At 42.9% G+C, this 17,232-nt stretch overlaps 1 protein-coding gene across 4 annotated transcripts in view; it reads left to right on the top strand.

Moving 5' to 3' along the window:
- Positions 1 to 17,232, top strand: part of LOC141259090 (solute carrier family 2, facilitated glucose transporter member 11-like) — a 219,241-nt gene that overhangs the window by 108,335 nt on the left and 93,674 nt on the right. For 3 of the 4 annotated variants that reach the window (XM_073674600.1, XM_073674584.1, XM_073674594.1), the window contains 2 exons: positions 4,857 to 4,949; positions 6,263 to 6,423. In XM_073674600.1, coding sequence (XP_073530701.1) covers positions 4,878 to 4,949; positions 6,263 to 6,423 — 233 coding nt within the window. In that variant the 5' untranslated portion in view covers positions 4,857 to 4,877. Of the gene's footprint in view, positions 1 to 484; positions 748 to 4,856; positions 4,950 to 6,262; positions 6,424 to 17,232 lie in introns of those variants that run through there. The other variant, XM_073674575.1, reaches the window with a different exon arrangement.

Genomic DNA, 17,232 nt, shown 5'->3' with positions numbered 1-17,232 from the left:
CTTATATAACACATATATACCGTCCTGTCTCCCTGTATCACACATATATACCGTCCCGTCTCCCTATATACCGTTCTGTCTCCCTGTATCACACATATATACCGTCCTGTCTCCCTGTATCACACATATATACCGTCCCGTCTCCCTATATACCGTTCTGTCTCCCTGTATCACATATATATACCTTCCTGCCTCCTTATATAACACATATATACCGTCCTGTCTCCCTGTATCACACATATATACCGTCCTGCCTCCTTATATAACACATATATACCGTCCCGTCTCCCTATATACCGTTCTGTCTCCCTGTATCACACATATATACCGTCCTGTCTCCCTGTATCACACATATATACCGTCCTGTCTCCCTGTATCACACATATATACCGTCCTGTCTCCCTATATAACACATATATACCGTCCCGTCTCCCTGTATCACACACAGCCCCAGCTGTCAGGTGCAGGGCAGCAGACCTCCAGTTCCACTACTGTCTATGTGTATTGCAGATCACCGTACGTTCGACACCAATGGCGGTCAAGGTCATTCCCCGTCTTGCCAGTCATTCTGTGGACTGTGCCAGGCGCCGGTGACACTCCAGCACGGTGATTCCGCCGGTAGTCAGCACCAGCTTCTCTTGGTTTCCGGGAACCGATCAGCCTCCCCCCGCCAGCTCTCTCCAGCTCATGGATGAAGAGGGAGAAGACGAGGAGGAGACTCGGTCTCCCGGCAGTGCACGGACCCCGGTAACCTGCAGGCCGGGGTGGGGGGCGGTGTGAGCCTCGTGCGCGGTGACATCCGTGTGCTCCCCGGTCAGGCCGCCGTGGTGTGCAGCAGCAGGCACCTTCCATGTAGCATCCATTTAACCCTTCGGAGCCCGGCGTACACTGCCGTGCTTATAGTAGTGCTGTCAGTGTGGGGCCTCTGGAATTGGCTCTGCCCTTATTTGTCAGCTTGATGGCCATATTAGGGTCAGCTATACATGGGTGTAGTTGCTTTTCTTTCTGTGACACTGGGGTGAGGTGTTCCTGGTCTTTGCCCCTCCAGAGAGGGGGGAATAGCTGCCTCTCTGCCGCTGCTTCTGTGATTGTTTATTGCAGCGGCAAAGTCACAACTACAGCGCATGTGACCACTGCAGGCAGTCTGCAGAGCTACTGGACTTAGTGACTGGCTGCAGCGGTCACCTGTGCTGTAGACATGGAGGCAGCATTCTCCCTGGGGAATCTGTCACCAGGGTTTTTGTCACCTAATCTGAGAGCAGCATAATGTAGTGACACAGACCCTGATTCCAGCGATGTGTCACTTAGGCTGGAGTCACAGGAGCGTATAGCCCTGGATGCGATAGACTAATGACCCTCGGCTCCTGCTCTACTGTGAGCCGAGTGTCAGTGCTCCGATCTTCTCCATGAGAGAATCTCAGCACAGGTATGGAGGAGACGGAGAAATCAATTTCTCCGTCTCCTCCATTAGAGAAATATTTCTCCATATTTATAGTAATGTTAGATATGTTGGGTACAAGTCTCGGGGTACTCGCCCATCAGCCGTTTCAAGGGGCTGCAAAACTTGTGCAAGTGCTGCAATCTGTTAAAGGGCTTGTCCACTACCAGACAACCCTAAGTTATGATTTTTCTGCAAGCAAAAAGCGGTCCAAGTTTCATCAGTGTTTTGAATCTCAATTTCAGCAGTGTTTGGTCAGTGTTTTACGTTGTATCATCAGTGATTTCCTCATCTGCTAATTACAAAGCTTCTCCTGTCAATTATCCATGTTAATAATGGACAGGGGACGTACTACACACAGACGCCATGCGTGTACGGTCTATGATTCTCACGCATCCATTGACTTGTGTAGGCGATTTGTGTCTGGGACTCAGATCAAAAATGAAAATGTAATTGTGCTTTTTTTGCGGACACACGGTCTGCAGAGAAACAAGGGCATGTAAATAGCACCATAGAGTTTAATGGATACAAGTGCTCTCCATAAAAAACAGGGATAGAACAGGTACATGACTATGAATGTCTGAATAAGGCCTTAAAGGGAACCGGTCACCAGAAAAAACGTGGTAGCAGGTTTACTAATCCTCTAGTGATAATCTGATAAAACTGCAAGGACTCACTCACACTTGCTAATAAATTGGATGAGTGCAATCTGATAAAAAAATCGGATTGCACTTGGCCCAATGTTATACTATGGTGCAGCTGACATCTGCAGTAATTTTCTCATGCCGATTCGGCATGCGAAAACAATCACACCATGTTGAAATTGCATATACAAATCTGATATAAGTCTATGGGTGTGTATGTGAAACATCACACTGCACTCGGATGTCACCCAAGTGCAGTGCAAATCCTGCAGATGGAGGAGAATGGAGAAAGCGACTGTATACGCCGCGAAACGCGCGTCAGGTTTTGTTTACCGCTACTCTGGTCCACAACCACCTGCCTAAAGCCCTGGTAAGATTATCTCCTCTTTTCTATACACCTGGCACTATAGAGATTGATTGGATCCTGTAACACTGACACTTATGGTTCAGGGTGTGTATAACATGTGGGGGGGTTCCCTTCTTAACTGCCTACACTGCCCTTTATCTAATACTGACTGCTTAACGCATTTATTTAGGGTAATTATGGCTGGTTTTGGTGGACACACCTGTCTTATTGTCATGCCACTACCTGTATGTATGCTTTAGCACATACTTTTAACAAATGTCATTTGATCTCTAATAAAATATGAAATTTTATACCAACATTGCTCCGTTTTCTCCATATTGATAATGCTTTCTAGGAGTTGGTATCATTCGGTGAATCTGAGTACCAATCGGCACTATTTTCATCGAACTCCATACTTACCTTTGGTCTATTATTATTCCTATCTAACATTACAGCCTAGTCTAAGGAGGACCTCTATTATATACAGTGCTGGCCAAAAGTATTGGCACCCCTGCAATTCTGTCAGATAATACTCAGTTTCTTCCTGAAAATGATTGCAATCACAAATTCTTTGGTATTATTCTCTTCATTTAATTTGCTTGCAAGGAAAAAACACAAAAGAGAATGAAGCAAAAATCAAATCATTGATCATTTCACACAAAACTCCAAAAATGGGCCAGACAAAAGTATTGGCACCCTCAGCCTAATACTTGGTTGCACAACCTTTAGCCAAAATAACTGCGAACAACCGCTTCCGGTAACCATTAATGAGTTTCTTACAATGCTCTGCTGGAATTGTAGACCATTCTTTGGCAAACTGCTCCAGGTCCCTGATATTTGAAGGGTGCTTTCTCCAAACTGCCATTTTGAGGTCTCTCCACAGGTGTTCTATGGGATTTAGGTCTGGACTCATTGCTGGCCACCTTAGAAGTCTCCAGTGCTTTTTCTAAAATCATTTTATAGTGCTTTTGGAAGTGTGTTTTGGGTCATTGTCCTGCTGGAAGACCCATGACCTCTGAGGGAGACCCAGCTTTCTCACACTGGACCCTACATTATGCTGCAACATTTGTTGGTAGTTCAGACTTCATAATGCCATGCACACGGTCAAGAAGTCCAGTGCCAGAGGCAGCAAAGCAACCCGAAAACATCAGGGAACCTCCGCCATGTTTGACTGTAGGGACCGTGTTCTTTTCTTTGAATGCCTCTTTTTTTTTCCTGTACACTCTATGTTGATGCTTTTTCCCAAAAAGCTCTACTTTTGTCTCATCTGACCAGAGAACATTCTTCCAAAACGTTTTAGGCTTTCTCAGGTAAGTTTTGGCAAACTCCAGCCTGGCTTTTTTATGTCTCGGGGTAAGAAGTGGGGTCTACCTGGGTATCCTACCATACAGTCCCTTTTAATTCAGACGTCGACGGATAGTACGGGTTGACTCTGTTGTACCCTCGGACTGCAGGGCAGCTTGAACTAGTTTGGATGTTAGTCGAGGTTCTTTATCCACCATCCGCACAATCTTGCATTGAAATCTCTCGTCAATTTTTCTTTTCCGTCCACATCTAGGGAGGTTAGCCACAGTGCCATGGGCTTTAAACTTCTTGATGACACTGCGCACGGAAGACACAGTAACATTCAGGTCTTTGGAGATGGACTTGTAGCCTTGAGATTGCTCATGCTTCCTCACAATTTGGTTTCTCAAGTCCTCAGACAGTTCTTTGGTCTTCTTTCTTTTCTCCATGCTCAATGTGGTACACACAAGGACACAGGACTGAGGTTGAGTCAACTTTAATCCATGTTAACTGGCTGCAAGTGTGATTTAGTTATTGCCAACACCTGTTAGGTGCCACAGGTAAGTTACAGGTGCTGTTAATTACACGAATTAGAGAAGCATCACATGATTTTTCAAAGGGTGACAATACTTTTCTCCACCCCCTTTTTAGGTTTGGTGTGGAATTATATCCAATTTGGCTTTAGGACAATTCTTTTTGTGTTTTTTTCATTGAAGACAAATTAAATGAAGAGAATAATACCAAAGAATTTGTGATTGCAATCATTTTCAGGAAGAAACTGAGTATTATCTGACAGAATTGCAGGGGTGCCAATACTTTTGGCCAGCACTGTAGACCTGATAATTCCTGTAAATTGGTCTTTTCCATTACGAGACTGTATGAAAAGATCTGTACTCTACTTGGAAATGCCATCTATTGCCATCAGTCTGTAACACACAGTAGTGCTGCTATCTGCCACCATGGCCGACCTTCCTGATCACTGACTTTCATGAGTGGGGTCATTATCAAGCATTTACGGCTTTTCTCCTATATAAGTTACTGTAATAATGGACAGACTCCTAACATTATTTTCCTCCACAAATATAGTAAGTTGTGTTCCTTTTATGCTACTTTATTGTCATTAATGTCTTTTCTGGTGTTTCAGGGATGGGTGCTGCTTCTTACGATGTGTGCAGCGGGTATTGGGGGCACTTTGCAGTATGGGTACAACCTGACTATCATCAATGCACCCACAAATGTACGTATGCTGCATGGGCCCTTTCTTCACACATATTTTTTTTTCAGATTGCTAAATTATTGGATTTTCCTTATTTAACATTATTTTATCTGAATCTAAGTGCACCTAAACGTATAAAAAGCTTTAACCCCTTCATGCCTATGATTGTAACTGTACATCGCGCACTGGGGTGACAATGAGCTGAGCTTACTCCATATGCAGCCGGGTGTAGAGATAGCCGGAGTCTATGGCTTTATTCACATATAAGGATTTTTGATCAGTATTTCTTTGCTAAAAACAGGAGTGTCTCCAAAACGCAGAACAGGTGTCAATCTTTTAATTATAGTTTTCCTCTATAAGTTCCATTCCTGGTTTTGGCATACAAATACTGATGGAAAATACTGACCAAATACTGATGTATGAATGAGCCCTAACTCTAATAGCAGCGATGGAAGCTCAGCCATTTAAATGCCCTGCCAATCATTGTCAGCGATCCGCGATTGCAATGGGTTACAAGGGCAGATGGGGGCCTGCTGATGGCCCATGTCACTGCTATCTTGGTCTTCCTGGGAAGCTCAGCCACAGGCAGAGCTACATAGAAGACCCCAATTTACTCATTCCACTAAAAACAAGCCCTCGCATTGTCGATGGAGAAATTAAAAAGTGATTGATCTTGGAGAAAGAGGAAGGAGAAAAACACACAAAGACAAAAAATTACTTAAAGGCAGCCTATCATGTAAAATAATGCTATTAACCTGCAGATATGGGGTTAATCAGCAGGTGAATAGCGTTCTGACACTGTGCGCCGCCCGCACTGAGAGTCCCACTGCCGAGAGGAATTGAACTATATTCCTCCCGGCAGGCTCGCTCTTTCAGTCATGGAGTTGGCGCCGGCACAGTCTCAGTCATCAGCCCAGTGGCTGTAACTGCGCCCCCAGCACTGACTGACAGCTGGCCCTAATGCTGATCCGGCTGTCAGTCAGTGCCAGGTGCGCGGTTACAGCCGTCTTTCTCTATGTACAGAGCGGCGACTGAAGCTGTGCCGACACCAACCCCATGACTGAGTGCCAAACTCTGCTGGGGGGGGTGAAGTTAATTTCTTCCTGGCAGCGGGGCTCTCGGTGTGGGCGCCGCACAGTGCCAGAATGCTATTAACCCCCTTATCTGCAGGTTAATAGTGTTATTTTACATGACAGGTTCCCGTTCAAGGGGTTAAAAGTCGAGAAATAAATGGAAATGTATTCATTTCATAATCAACACTAAATTATGTTTTCCATTAATAGAATTACTTTTTTATTGCTCACTGTAACTCTGTCTGTCATTTTCCTTCACAGCATATCCAAAGATTTGTGAACGAGACGTGGCGAGAGCGCTATGGATCAGAGCTGGATAGTTGGGTAATAACACTCATCTGGTCCATAATAGTCTCTGTGTTCCCACTTGGTGGTTTCATGGGAGCACTGCTGGCAGGTCCGATGGCTATCAGGCTGGGAAGGTAATGTACTAACAATAGCCATGTACTTACATTTTACATTGGGCCACGACCAGTTTAATGTGTCAGATCTGTAACATACGCAATATTGCGCTAATTTATAAGATACACAAATACCTTTAGCCCCTGGTGAAATGTCAGTAAGTTGGAACTGCTTGTTACTGCAGATGCTTGGCTGCTTGCATAGACTTCTATGGAAGAAAGTGTAGTGCAGACTGCTTAGAGTTAGACCAGAAACAGCTTGGCATCTGGGAAGTGAAATTATTTCCAGAAAACCTCACAGGGCAGCAGTTGGACAGTTTTGCCAACTTTTTGAAACCATATGCGGAGCTCAAACAGGGCATAGCCAAGCCCATGCGGAGCTCAAACAGTGCATAGCCAAGCACATGCGGAGCTCAAACAGGTCATAGCCAAGCACATGCGGAGCTCAAACAGGGCATAGCCAAGCACATGCGGAGCTCAAACAGGGCATAGCCAAGCACATGCGGAGCTCAAACAGGGCATAGCCAAGCACATGCGGAGCTCAAACAGGGCATAGCCAAGCACATGCGGAGCTCAAACAGGGCATAGCCAAGCACACCCGACAAATTCATTTTAACTTTCACCATAAAGTAGCCTAAATTTCCAGCCCCTGACTGACTGGCGTACATTTCTCCTGGTGCAACAAGGGAGCTGAAAGATGCTCCAAATTCATTATTTTTCTCTATAAAAAAAACAAACAAACATTTTTTTAAGGATACTTGTGCTAATGGGAAGTGGAACTCTTTAAGCGATCATATATCAGAATTGACAAAATATATTAAAATGGCTTTTACGTTTTTAACTAAATGGCCTTGTGGAATTTTCTTTCCGGTAGATTTACTTAACCCACATAACCAATGAATTCCCGCTCTGAGAGCAGCTAATGTCATAAACTCTCCTGTTTTCCTAAAAATTGACGTAGGGCCTTAATTTGAAGAGGGAAGAGAAGAAGCACAATAGTGTAAAACACACTGGTTAGTATAGACAAGGGGATGGCCGGGCTTATCTTACTAGCTTGTACTTGGAGGTACTGCTCTTATGTGATCTCTAGTGAAGAGCAATAATACATAGCCCGGCAGTCTGTATCCTGGGAAATTGTGTTTTGTTTTCATTGTTTTGTTTATTAGGAATCAAAAAAAATAAAGACAGTTAAGTAACAACCATTGACTTGCATAAATTGAGGGCATGTAACCAGTCCTGTTCGGACTCGCAATGCAAAAAGGCAAAGGCATATTACAATTAAATCACAGAGCTTAATGGGGTGGGATAACATGTAGAAACAGAGAAGGTCGAGTAGGTGATTCTGTATTTTTTCATATTTTTATAGGTTATAACAATGTAAGAAAAATTCAACTATATAAACTCGAGGATAGCTGGAGTCATTGAGCCTTAACAAAGGGGGGGGACGAAAAGGGAGAGGTAGTAGGGTGGGGAGGAGAGAGAAAAAAAGGTGGCGGGGGGGCTGTCCATGAGTAATTTAGGTAGATCTTAGATCTATTGACAAAGTATTAAGTGATCAAGGATAGAAATTTAGTGGAGTTCCTATAGGACTGCCAAGGATTCCAGACACGGTAGAAGAAGGTATGATTCTGAAGTGATAGTGCTGCCAGTTCTTCGGTATGGTATAATTGATCAATTTTGAGGATCAGTTGTTTCTTGTTTGGAATGTTTGAAGTGCGCTAAAGAGGGGGAATAAGAAGTTTGTCTGCTGTTAACATGAAGGAAGCCATTTTCGATAAGAACTTTTTGTCTGGTTCGATGGGGAAATTTAGAAAAATATGTTCAGGGGTTAAGGCTATGTGTGAGTGTAGCAGTTCAGTTAAAGTTTGGGACACAATTTTCCAAAATTCTTGTATAAACTGGCATGACCACCATAAGTGAAGATAGGATCCCTTACTCTTTTCGCATCTCCAGCAAAGTTCTGGTGTGGTAGGGAACCATTTGTGGGTTTGGACAGGTGTACCAATTAGAAATTATTTTGTAAGAGTTTTCTTGGGTTCTAACACATTGTGAGGGGCCTTGCGAATATTTGCATATATATTTAATTTGAGGTTCGGTGAAGGAACAACGTAAATCTTTTCCCCATTTCATCAAGAAGGCTCTTTTCGGAGAGGCTCCTCTTGATAGTAGGATATTATAGAGGGATGAGAGCACTTTTCTAGGGGTTCTTGTCTGTGAACATATGGTTTTGTAAGCAGTGAGCAGTCTAGTGGGGTCCCCGTTAATCATGACTTAGGGCATTGTCTTCTTCAACGTTTCGTAGTGAACGAAGGTATAGTTGGACATTGTGGGTAAAGCCTTCATTTCTTGAAAGGAGACAAAGGTGCCATCATTAAGCAAATGGTCAATTAAGTGAGATGTATCTGTGGGCCTGTCCACACAGGTTGATATGGTTTTCACAGTGTTTAGTATAATAAAGTCAGATACTCCCTTGGTTTCCTGATCCACTCAATAGTTCTAGAAAGTATGGCGGCTAGGTAATAATTATGAATATTGGGTGCTCCCATACTGCCTAGCCTCTTAGGAAGCTATAGGGTACGCGAACTAAGCCTCGGACAGTGCTTGTTCCAAATGTAGTTAAAGAGGGATGACTTAATTTTGGTTAAAAAGCTTTTGGTAGTGAGAGAGGTAACATTTGAAATAAATAAATGAATTTGGGTAGTAGAATACTTTTAATTAAGTTTTTCCTGCCCATCCAAGAAAGATATGGGGCCCTTCACTTTTTGGTATGATCTACGATTGATGTAAGGAGTGGTTTCTAATTCAGATTGAGTATGTTCTATTAACCCTTTCGCCGAGTATGCTCAGGCCGAGCTCCGAGTATTTATAGCTGCTCGGTGATATGGTTGAATCGCTCCCGTGTGCATGATTTGTGAATGTTTGACAGTTTTATTACATGTGAGGAATGTCTATTTCTTACACATTCCTCACATGTAATAAAGCTGTCAAACAGTTGCAAATCATGCACACGGGAGCGATTCAACCTTATCACCGAGCAGCTGTAAATACTCGGAGCTCGGCCCGAGCATACTCGGAACAGAATACTCGCTCAACACTACTAGATAAGTGATATATTTGTCTGGCCAACTGAAGGGGAATTGAGTTAAGGCGAGCTAAAGTGTGTGCGGGTACATTTATTCCTAGGGCTTCAGATTTAGAAAGATTTATTTTAAAATTAGACAAGGAGCCATATCTCTCTAGGATATGCATAAGGGCCGGGATGCCTTTGTGTGGTATCGACATGGTGGTTAATAGATCATCAGCGAAGGCCATGGTTTTGTGATGTATTCGTTGTAGGATTACACCAGTTACGTCTTCACATTCGTTAATAGATTTAATCAAGGGTTCCATCACCATTATAAATCACAATGGTGATAGAGGACAGCCTTGTCTTGTTTGATTATGTATAGTGAATGGCTTGGTAAGGGAGTTATTAAGTTTAATTCTGGCCGAGGGGTGAGAATACATCTGGAGTATGGCAGAAGTTACTGATGGGGGAAAATTGAAACGGTTAAGAGTCTCTTGTAGGAAGTCCACTCTGTCAAATGCTTTCTCTGCATCGGTACCTAATAGCACCAATGGGAGCTTATGATGAATAGAATATTGTATCATGTGCAGGACTCGCCAGGCGTTTTCCTTGCTCTCCCTTCCCTTTACAAAGCCCGTTTGATCATGTGAGATTAGGCAAGGCAGGAACTCTGAGATGCGTTTTGCCTAAGTTTTGAGGTCCACGTTTAGTAAAGAGATCGGTCTGTAATTGCTACAGTATTCTGGATCTTTACCAACCTTATGAAGGTTATAAGGGATATGTGGGCTTCCAGAGTTTTGGGGGGGGGGGGGGGGGGGGTACGCCTCGAAGAACCTCATTACACACTTTGAAGAAGTGCGGTTCTAGAGTCTTAGAGGAGGTTTTGTAATATACGATAGGAAGGCCGTCCGGGCCAGGAGCTTTTCCTCTGGGTCTATTTGACAGAGTGGAACAGACCTCACTTAAGTCGAACGGTTTAGAGAGTTTGTTGTTCTGGTGAGAGATTAGGTAGTTTAAGTCCAGTTAGAAAGGATTGTATATCTGAGCGTTTTTTATCCTTATCTGGACCAGATACGTCTGGGTGGAGATTGTATAGGTTTGAGTAGTATTTTAAAAACTCTGAGGAAATCAAGTTGTGGTTTGATGTACTTTGGCCACTGGAGGTTTTTAGAGAGTGAATGTAGGTTTTAGCCTGTCTTATTTTAATTAACGACATCATAAGTTTAGAAGCCTTATCACCATGTACAAACATGCGGTTTTTCCAGTTGAGGTACAATTTCGCGTACTGCTTGTTTAGCAAATCTTTTAATTGTATGCATTTGGCTGTTAGAGCTTCCAAACTTTGATGTAACAAAGTTCTTTCATGTTATAATTCTAGCTTAGCTATCTCTTCATAGAGACTTTGTGTGGTCTTTTTGCCATGTTTATTTAAATGGGATGCTATAGAGATCAGTTCACCTCTGACCACCGTTTTATGGGCTTCCCACATTGGGTAACTTATTTCTGATGTAACGTTAGTTTCAAAGAAGTTGGATAGGGTAGTTTGGATACGTTGTTTGTTAGACTCCGACGACAGGATTGATTCATTTAGTCTCCATGCGCGGTAGGTAGAATGAGGTTTGGAGAGGGAGAAGCAAACAAACTATTGAGTGATCGGAATGAACCGAAGGGAGTATTTCTGCTTTAATGTTCATTGCTAGAAGAGATCTTGGTAGGAAAACATAATCTATCCTATGATAGGAGTTGTGGGAATGAGAGAAATAGGTATAATCGATAATGTCTGTAAAATTGTCTGAATTGTAAAGCGCTGCGGAATATGTTGGCGCTATATAAATAAAAAGATTATTATTATTATTATTTATAATCAAGGTCAGAGGGATGGAGATAACGGCAGATATCAATAAGTGAGAGCGTATGGAGTGATTTTTTTATTCAGACAAGATCTCTATGAGAAATCTGACATTTTTTTGAGGTGGAATCCAAGGAGGGGTCCAGAGGAATATTAAGATCTCCTCCAAGGATTGGTGTACCTTCAATGAAAGAACAAAATTTATTCAGTTTGGATATAATCCATTTGATTTGTTTTTTATTGGGGGCGTATAGATTGCCAACAGTTACCAGGATTCCCACCAAAAGGCCTTTCACAAAAATAAATCGCCCTTCTGGGTCTCGACCATAGAATCATTTAGAAGGAAGGGGGTATCTTTAGCAAAGGCTATTGACGCTCCTCTAGAGCATTTTTTGGGGAGGTAGCATGGTACCATTGATTGTAATGGGCTTTTTCAAAAGAGGGGAGTTTCCCGGTTTGGAAATGGGTTTCTTGTAGGAGGAGTATGTTGAAGTTTTCTTTTCTGAATCTGTATAACGTTTGGGATCTCGGTATGGGAGAGTTGAGGCCGTGAACATTAAAGTTTGCTAATTTGAAATTACCTTGTCTAGATTCCATGATGGTAAGAGTTGAGGTGTGGACGTCTATCTTTAATGGCAGCAATGGTGGACCTTGTCTGGAGTCTATCAGGGATAGAGTTGGAGCATGGACACTTATCTGTAGCGGTAGCGGAGGTGGACCTGGGGGGGAAGGGATAGGGAATGCGGAAGACTGGGGAAGTTCAGGATCATTAAAACAATAAAAACAGTAACAACAAGAGAGATACAAAAACATTTATAAATATCAACAACAACAGTGTTGTAAAGCATAGTATTGTAGAGTAATAAAAAGTAGAGGGAAACGTGGTGGTGTGAATACGGTAAGCTTCGTGCAAATTAAGTAATTTCCAATCCTGGGGGACCAAACCTACCCCTGTATCTAAAGCGGTACTAAAGGGGTCCCGCAGGGGGGAAAATTACAATCGGAAGGCTAATGTATGGAGCTTAAGGTATAGATAAAACAGTCTTTTAGCTTATGTTGTCAAATGGCAAGGAGTCTTCACAGGTTGTGCCCCACTCAGCGTGGGAGTAGGGAGCATAGGAGTAATAGTTCTTGAACTTGAAGAATCAACTTATTACAGGAAACTGAGGCAAAGGTTGAGATAAGTGAGGTCAGGTTAGGCCTGACTCGCGGTTCCTTGGCTCCTCTATACTCACCGTCTTTAGGAGCAGAAGAATGCTTTGTTAGTTTGCGTTTGGAATGCTGCGATTTGGAAGGTGAAACTACGTTCCAAGGTGTGGGCAGGGGTAAGTGGTTTAGAGAAGATGTTGAATGAGATGCTTCCAGGTCTGGGTATTTTTCAAGAGTAATTCCGAGTTCTTTGCAGGCATCCTCGATCTATGTCGAGGTCCTGGCTTGAATTCGCTTGTCCTTAGCTGTTATTGCTATGCCAAAGGGGTAAAGCCAGCGATATTGATACTGATTGTGGTGTAGGGCATCAGTAAATGGTTTCAGTAGGCGTCTCTTCTTGAGGGTTGAAGAGGCTAGGCCCTGAAAATTCAAGATCGGCTTGTCTTCAAACAAGATGTCTTCTGCTTCTCTTGCCCTTTTTAATATTCTGTCTTTAGTACAAAAGTCCAATAGTAGACAGATGACGTCGCGTGGTGGGTCTCCTGATTTAGGTCTAGGCCTCAAAGCTCTATGTGCTCTCACTATTTCATTGTGGGGCGGTCTTCTGAGTTCAAGATTTTGGAGAAAATTTCTATTAGTGTTGGAGTTATTGCTTCAGTTGCTACCGATTCGGAGAGGCCCTTTATGTGAAGGTTATTTCTTCTTTCTCTGTTTTCATGGTCTTCTAGGATGGTGTATATTTGGTCCATCCTTTGGCCTATTTGCGTGATTTCCTGTTTAATATCGGAAAGGTCCTTCACAATGGATTCTAAGGATTTGGCTAGTATCCTTTTTATGAAGGATCGAGATACAGGGTGTTCGCTTGTAGATCTGCAGTCATCTGCATCACTTTCTATCTCGGAGTCAGAATCGCATTGTGGATGTAGTTCTGAAGGTCGTAGGGACTTAGATTTAGATGTTGTTGATTTTGTCTGTTGTTTTTTGAGATATTTGTTCATGTCTATTTGAGTGAGAGAGGCATTTGACCCAGAAGTTGCTTCTGATGCCTTATTTCCAATTTTGACCATTATGAAATATTCAAGTTAACTTTAAAGAAGAAATGTCATGACACTGATCACGTTCCCCAATGTGTAGGGGGTGGGGGGGTACTGTTACATTTTCAGAGTTGTTGCTTTATGGTAGGTGTCAAATTGCTTTGCAAGAAAAGGATTTTAGTGCTTCCTTTGGAGATGTAACTTTTGGAACAGTTCTTAGAATGTCCACTAGGTGGCTCCCTCGGCCTATTCTTTCTTTCTAGTTGCCGAAGTGATCTCTGTTGAGTATTGCAAAGAATTGAACATGCATTTATCTTTGTTTTAAAGGCTCAGAGGAGTCTGAGCTGTGGGGAGTGAGTGCTGGATGCAGTCTAGAGTGGGAACGGTATATGTTTTTCTCCAGCAGCTCTCTCTCTTCCTCACCGGTAGAAGGGTTGTGAATGGAGGGTCGTCTTAATAACCCCTGACAGTCTGTCAGGTCGGGGTAAAGTGTTAGGAAGTCCAGGGAGTACTAAGGACCAGAGGAGGACAGGGGGTCAGCCCGTTTATCTTATGGTCAAATCCGGCTCTGCAGCCTGCTATGTTGGGGCACCTGAATGGTGAGGTTGTTTAGCAGCTTGTGGGGAGAGGAAAGATGGCCACTGCATCTGTGGCAGTATCCCTCCGCCCAGCCAATGCGAGTTCTCTCTACACTCACCGGTACTCGGAGCTCAACCGCGACAGTGGGTCCCTCGGTCCTGGTCGTTCGGCGGTCTCCCCTCTTTTGAGATTTCCTTGGCTGTCAGCCGTTCGGTGGATATGAGGTAAGAAAAGGGGAGGCAGCAAGACCACCACGGTTGCAACCGTATCCCTCCGCTAGTCTACAGCCGCTTATCACACCTCTCACCCAGAACCCTCCAGGCTTAGCCGCCGCTGCACTCTCCCAGCCCACGGGCACCGGCTGGGCACTGCTCTCCTCTGGCACCGCAGGTGGTAAGTTGTTCGGCGGGTTCAGTAGGGGAGGAGGGGGTTGGAGGGAGGAGAGCGGGAGTGAGGAGAGGGAAAAAGTAGTCCGCAAACCACACTGGCACCTATGCTACTAGGCTCCAGCCGGAGTCCCTTTTTTTTTCGCGGTCTGCGGGCAGCTGGGTTATCCGCAGTCACTTCCAGCGGGTTGCAGGGGAACCAAGGGCCGCAGGGTTCTCTCTTCTTAGTCTTTCGGGGGGTTTAAAAGCCCCAAGGGAGGATAAAGCTGCAGGAGCTGATGAGGAACACGTCCTCACATCTCAAGATCCAGGTCATGCCCCTATCCTGGGAATTTGTGTCACCGGTGGCAAAGGGCCAAATTAAATATATAGAAAAAGTCACAGATGTGCATCATAGGCAAGGGACAAACTGCATTTATGCCCATTGTCAGGAGTATACACTCACTAGTGATGTGGAAACCTGCATGTAAAGTTTTAGGAGAAACTCAAAAGTTTTCACACGTTTGCCAGTTTTGATCAAATCAAGGAGTCGATTGATCGGAGATAAGGGCACACAACCAGGTATGTCTGCGTACCAGGCTTGTCTGATTACCAGATGCCCTGTTACAAGTCTTTATTACAACTACAAAGATATGGAAAGTGGGAATGGCTTAATACATTACATTACCTAAGAAGGAGGTTATTTAAGTTGGAAATAATAAAGTCATTAATTATGGATTCTGCTAAATTCCTTTGAAACTGGCTATTTCTAGTTTACTATACTTTCAGAAACAAAGAAAAGCTTTAACACAAAGACACCTTTATATCAGATACAACACCCTGTGTTATTGCTTTTACGACTAACACGTATAAAAGCTCATATTAAAATATAAAATTATCAAAGATATATATGTATAGTTAATTGTCTAAATAATAATCAAAACAAAGTATAAAATATTTACCATAACACTAGTTGCCATGGGATACGTCCACATGGGGATCCATTGTAAAGAATATATGCATATCACATGGTATACTTTTTTTTTTGGTGTTTGCTTTATTATAGGAAAGCACAGTCTGCCGCACTTTCCAATACACTTAAACAAACGGTATGCCAATGAATTTCATGCTCACGCCAAGTCCTTCCCGAGACTCCATGGCCATTTCTCTACCACATTGGTCTGAGGAAGGGCTCAGATTGAGTTTGAAACGTGTCTCCACAGTGGTATCTTATGTCTACTAGTGTTGAGCGAGTATGTTCTATTAACCCTTTCTCCGAGTATGCTCGGGCCGAGCTCTGAGTATTTACAGCTGCTCGGTGATATGGTTGAATCGCTCCTGTGTGCATGATTTGCGACTGTTTGACAGCTTTATTACATGCGAGGAATGTCTATTTCTTACACATTCCTCACATGTAATAAAGCTGTCAAACAGTTGCAAATCATGCACACGGGAGCGATTCAACCATATCACCGAGCAGCTATAAATACCCGGAGCTCGGCCCGAGCATATTCGGACAGAACATACTTTCTCAACCCTAGTGTTTACACCTTCGTGCTGCATAGAGTTTCCTAGCACAAACCTCTAAAAGAGAAGCTGCAGAGCATTAATCCACAAGCTTCAAGCTATATTCCTACATAACAGCAGATACCTAACAGATTTCTGGTAACTACTCCACCATGAATTGCAACTCACAGGCATTCAACATGAGAATCACAGAGGACCACTCTTAGTAATAAGGTGTCTTTAAAGATTCCCTTAAAAAGAATGTGTTAAAAAAACAAATGGAGAGAAATGTGATAAAATACTATAATAAACAATACTAACGTTTATCATCATCATCACAAAAAAAATGAAGATATGTACTTTTTTGATCTAGGTCATGGATTAAACTTATCCACTAGAATCAATGGGTCCATGTAAAAAGAATGGATAGTTTTTATTGTTTAATGAGTATATATAACAGCCACGAGGTATCTCTTAAAATATAACCTTTAATAAATCTCTAAAAAGAGAGTTTATAGTAAATACCTCCAAAATTCGATACCAGTCCTTAATTACATCCTGTTTATATCCAAATTGACAAATACTACCTCTAAAAATATCAAAACAAGAGGCAGAGGATGCCAAGCAATAGCAAAAATAGTTCTAAAACATGTAATGCCTAGACTGCCCTATTGGAATGCAAACATATGACCTACAAAAAAGGCCAATAATTTCCAACCAATCCTGGTCAGTAAATGAAAAAACATACAGTGTTATCAAATATTAGTGACATGTGTGGATCTCACCCATTTTTTGTGCATGTGGGCATCGTTCGGGTTTCTTCATCCCCTTCAGTCCATTGGTTCTTCAGGAGAAAATCTACCCTGTCGTGCCCCTGGTGTTAGCTCCCACCCTAACAAGGGCAGTACTCAAATATGTCCTAACAATGTTACCCTCAAAGAAGATCCTTCCCGACTTGTTTCTTCCTCCTTATCGGGGATTCATCAGGGGAGTGTATTTAGTATTTTTGGGGGGGCATCGGCCATACAGAAGAGCAAAAAAGTGACTCTGTGCCTTAAAGTGCCAAGTGACTTAAAAAATGTAATGAACCTCACAATGGTGAGAGTCCATCTCAGTGGTACAGAGTGCTGCTACCACTATCTCCAGATGCAAAAATGGCCGATGCCCCCCAAAAAATACTAAATACACTCCCCTGATGAATCCCTATAGCTATATTATTTTAATATTTGAAAATGATATGCTTTATTTGCTTCTGATTTGTATTTATTTATTATGAATCAA

Source organism: Phyllobates terribilis, unplaced genomic scaffold (assembly GCF_046119375.1).
Source record: "Phyllobates terribilis strain yellow unplaced genomic scaffold, ASM4611937v1 Scaffold_1__5_contigs__length_1240528914, whole genome shotgun sequence".
NCBI classification, from domain to species: Eukaryota; Metazoa; Chordata; class Amphibia; order Anura; family Dendrobatidae; genus Phyllobates; species Phyllobates terribilis.
This window is presented reverse-complemented; position numbering and strand designations above follow the sequence as displayed.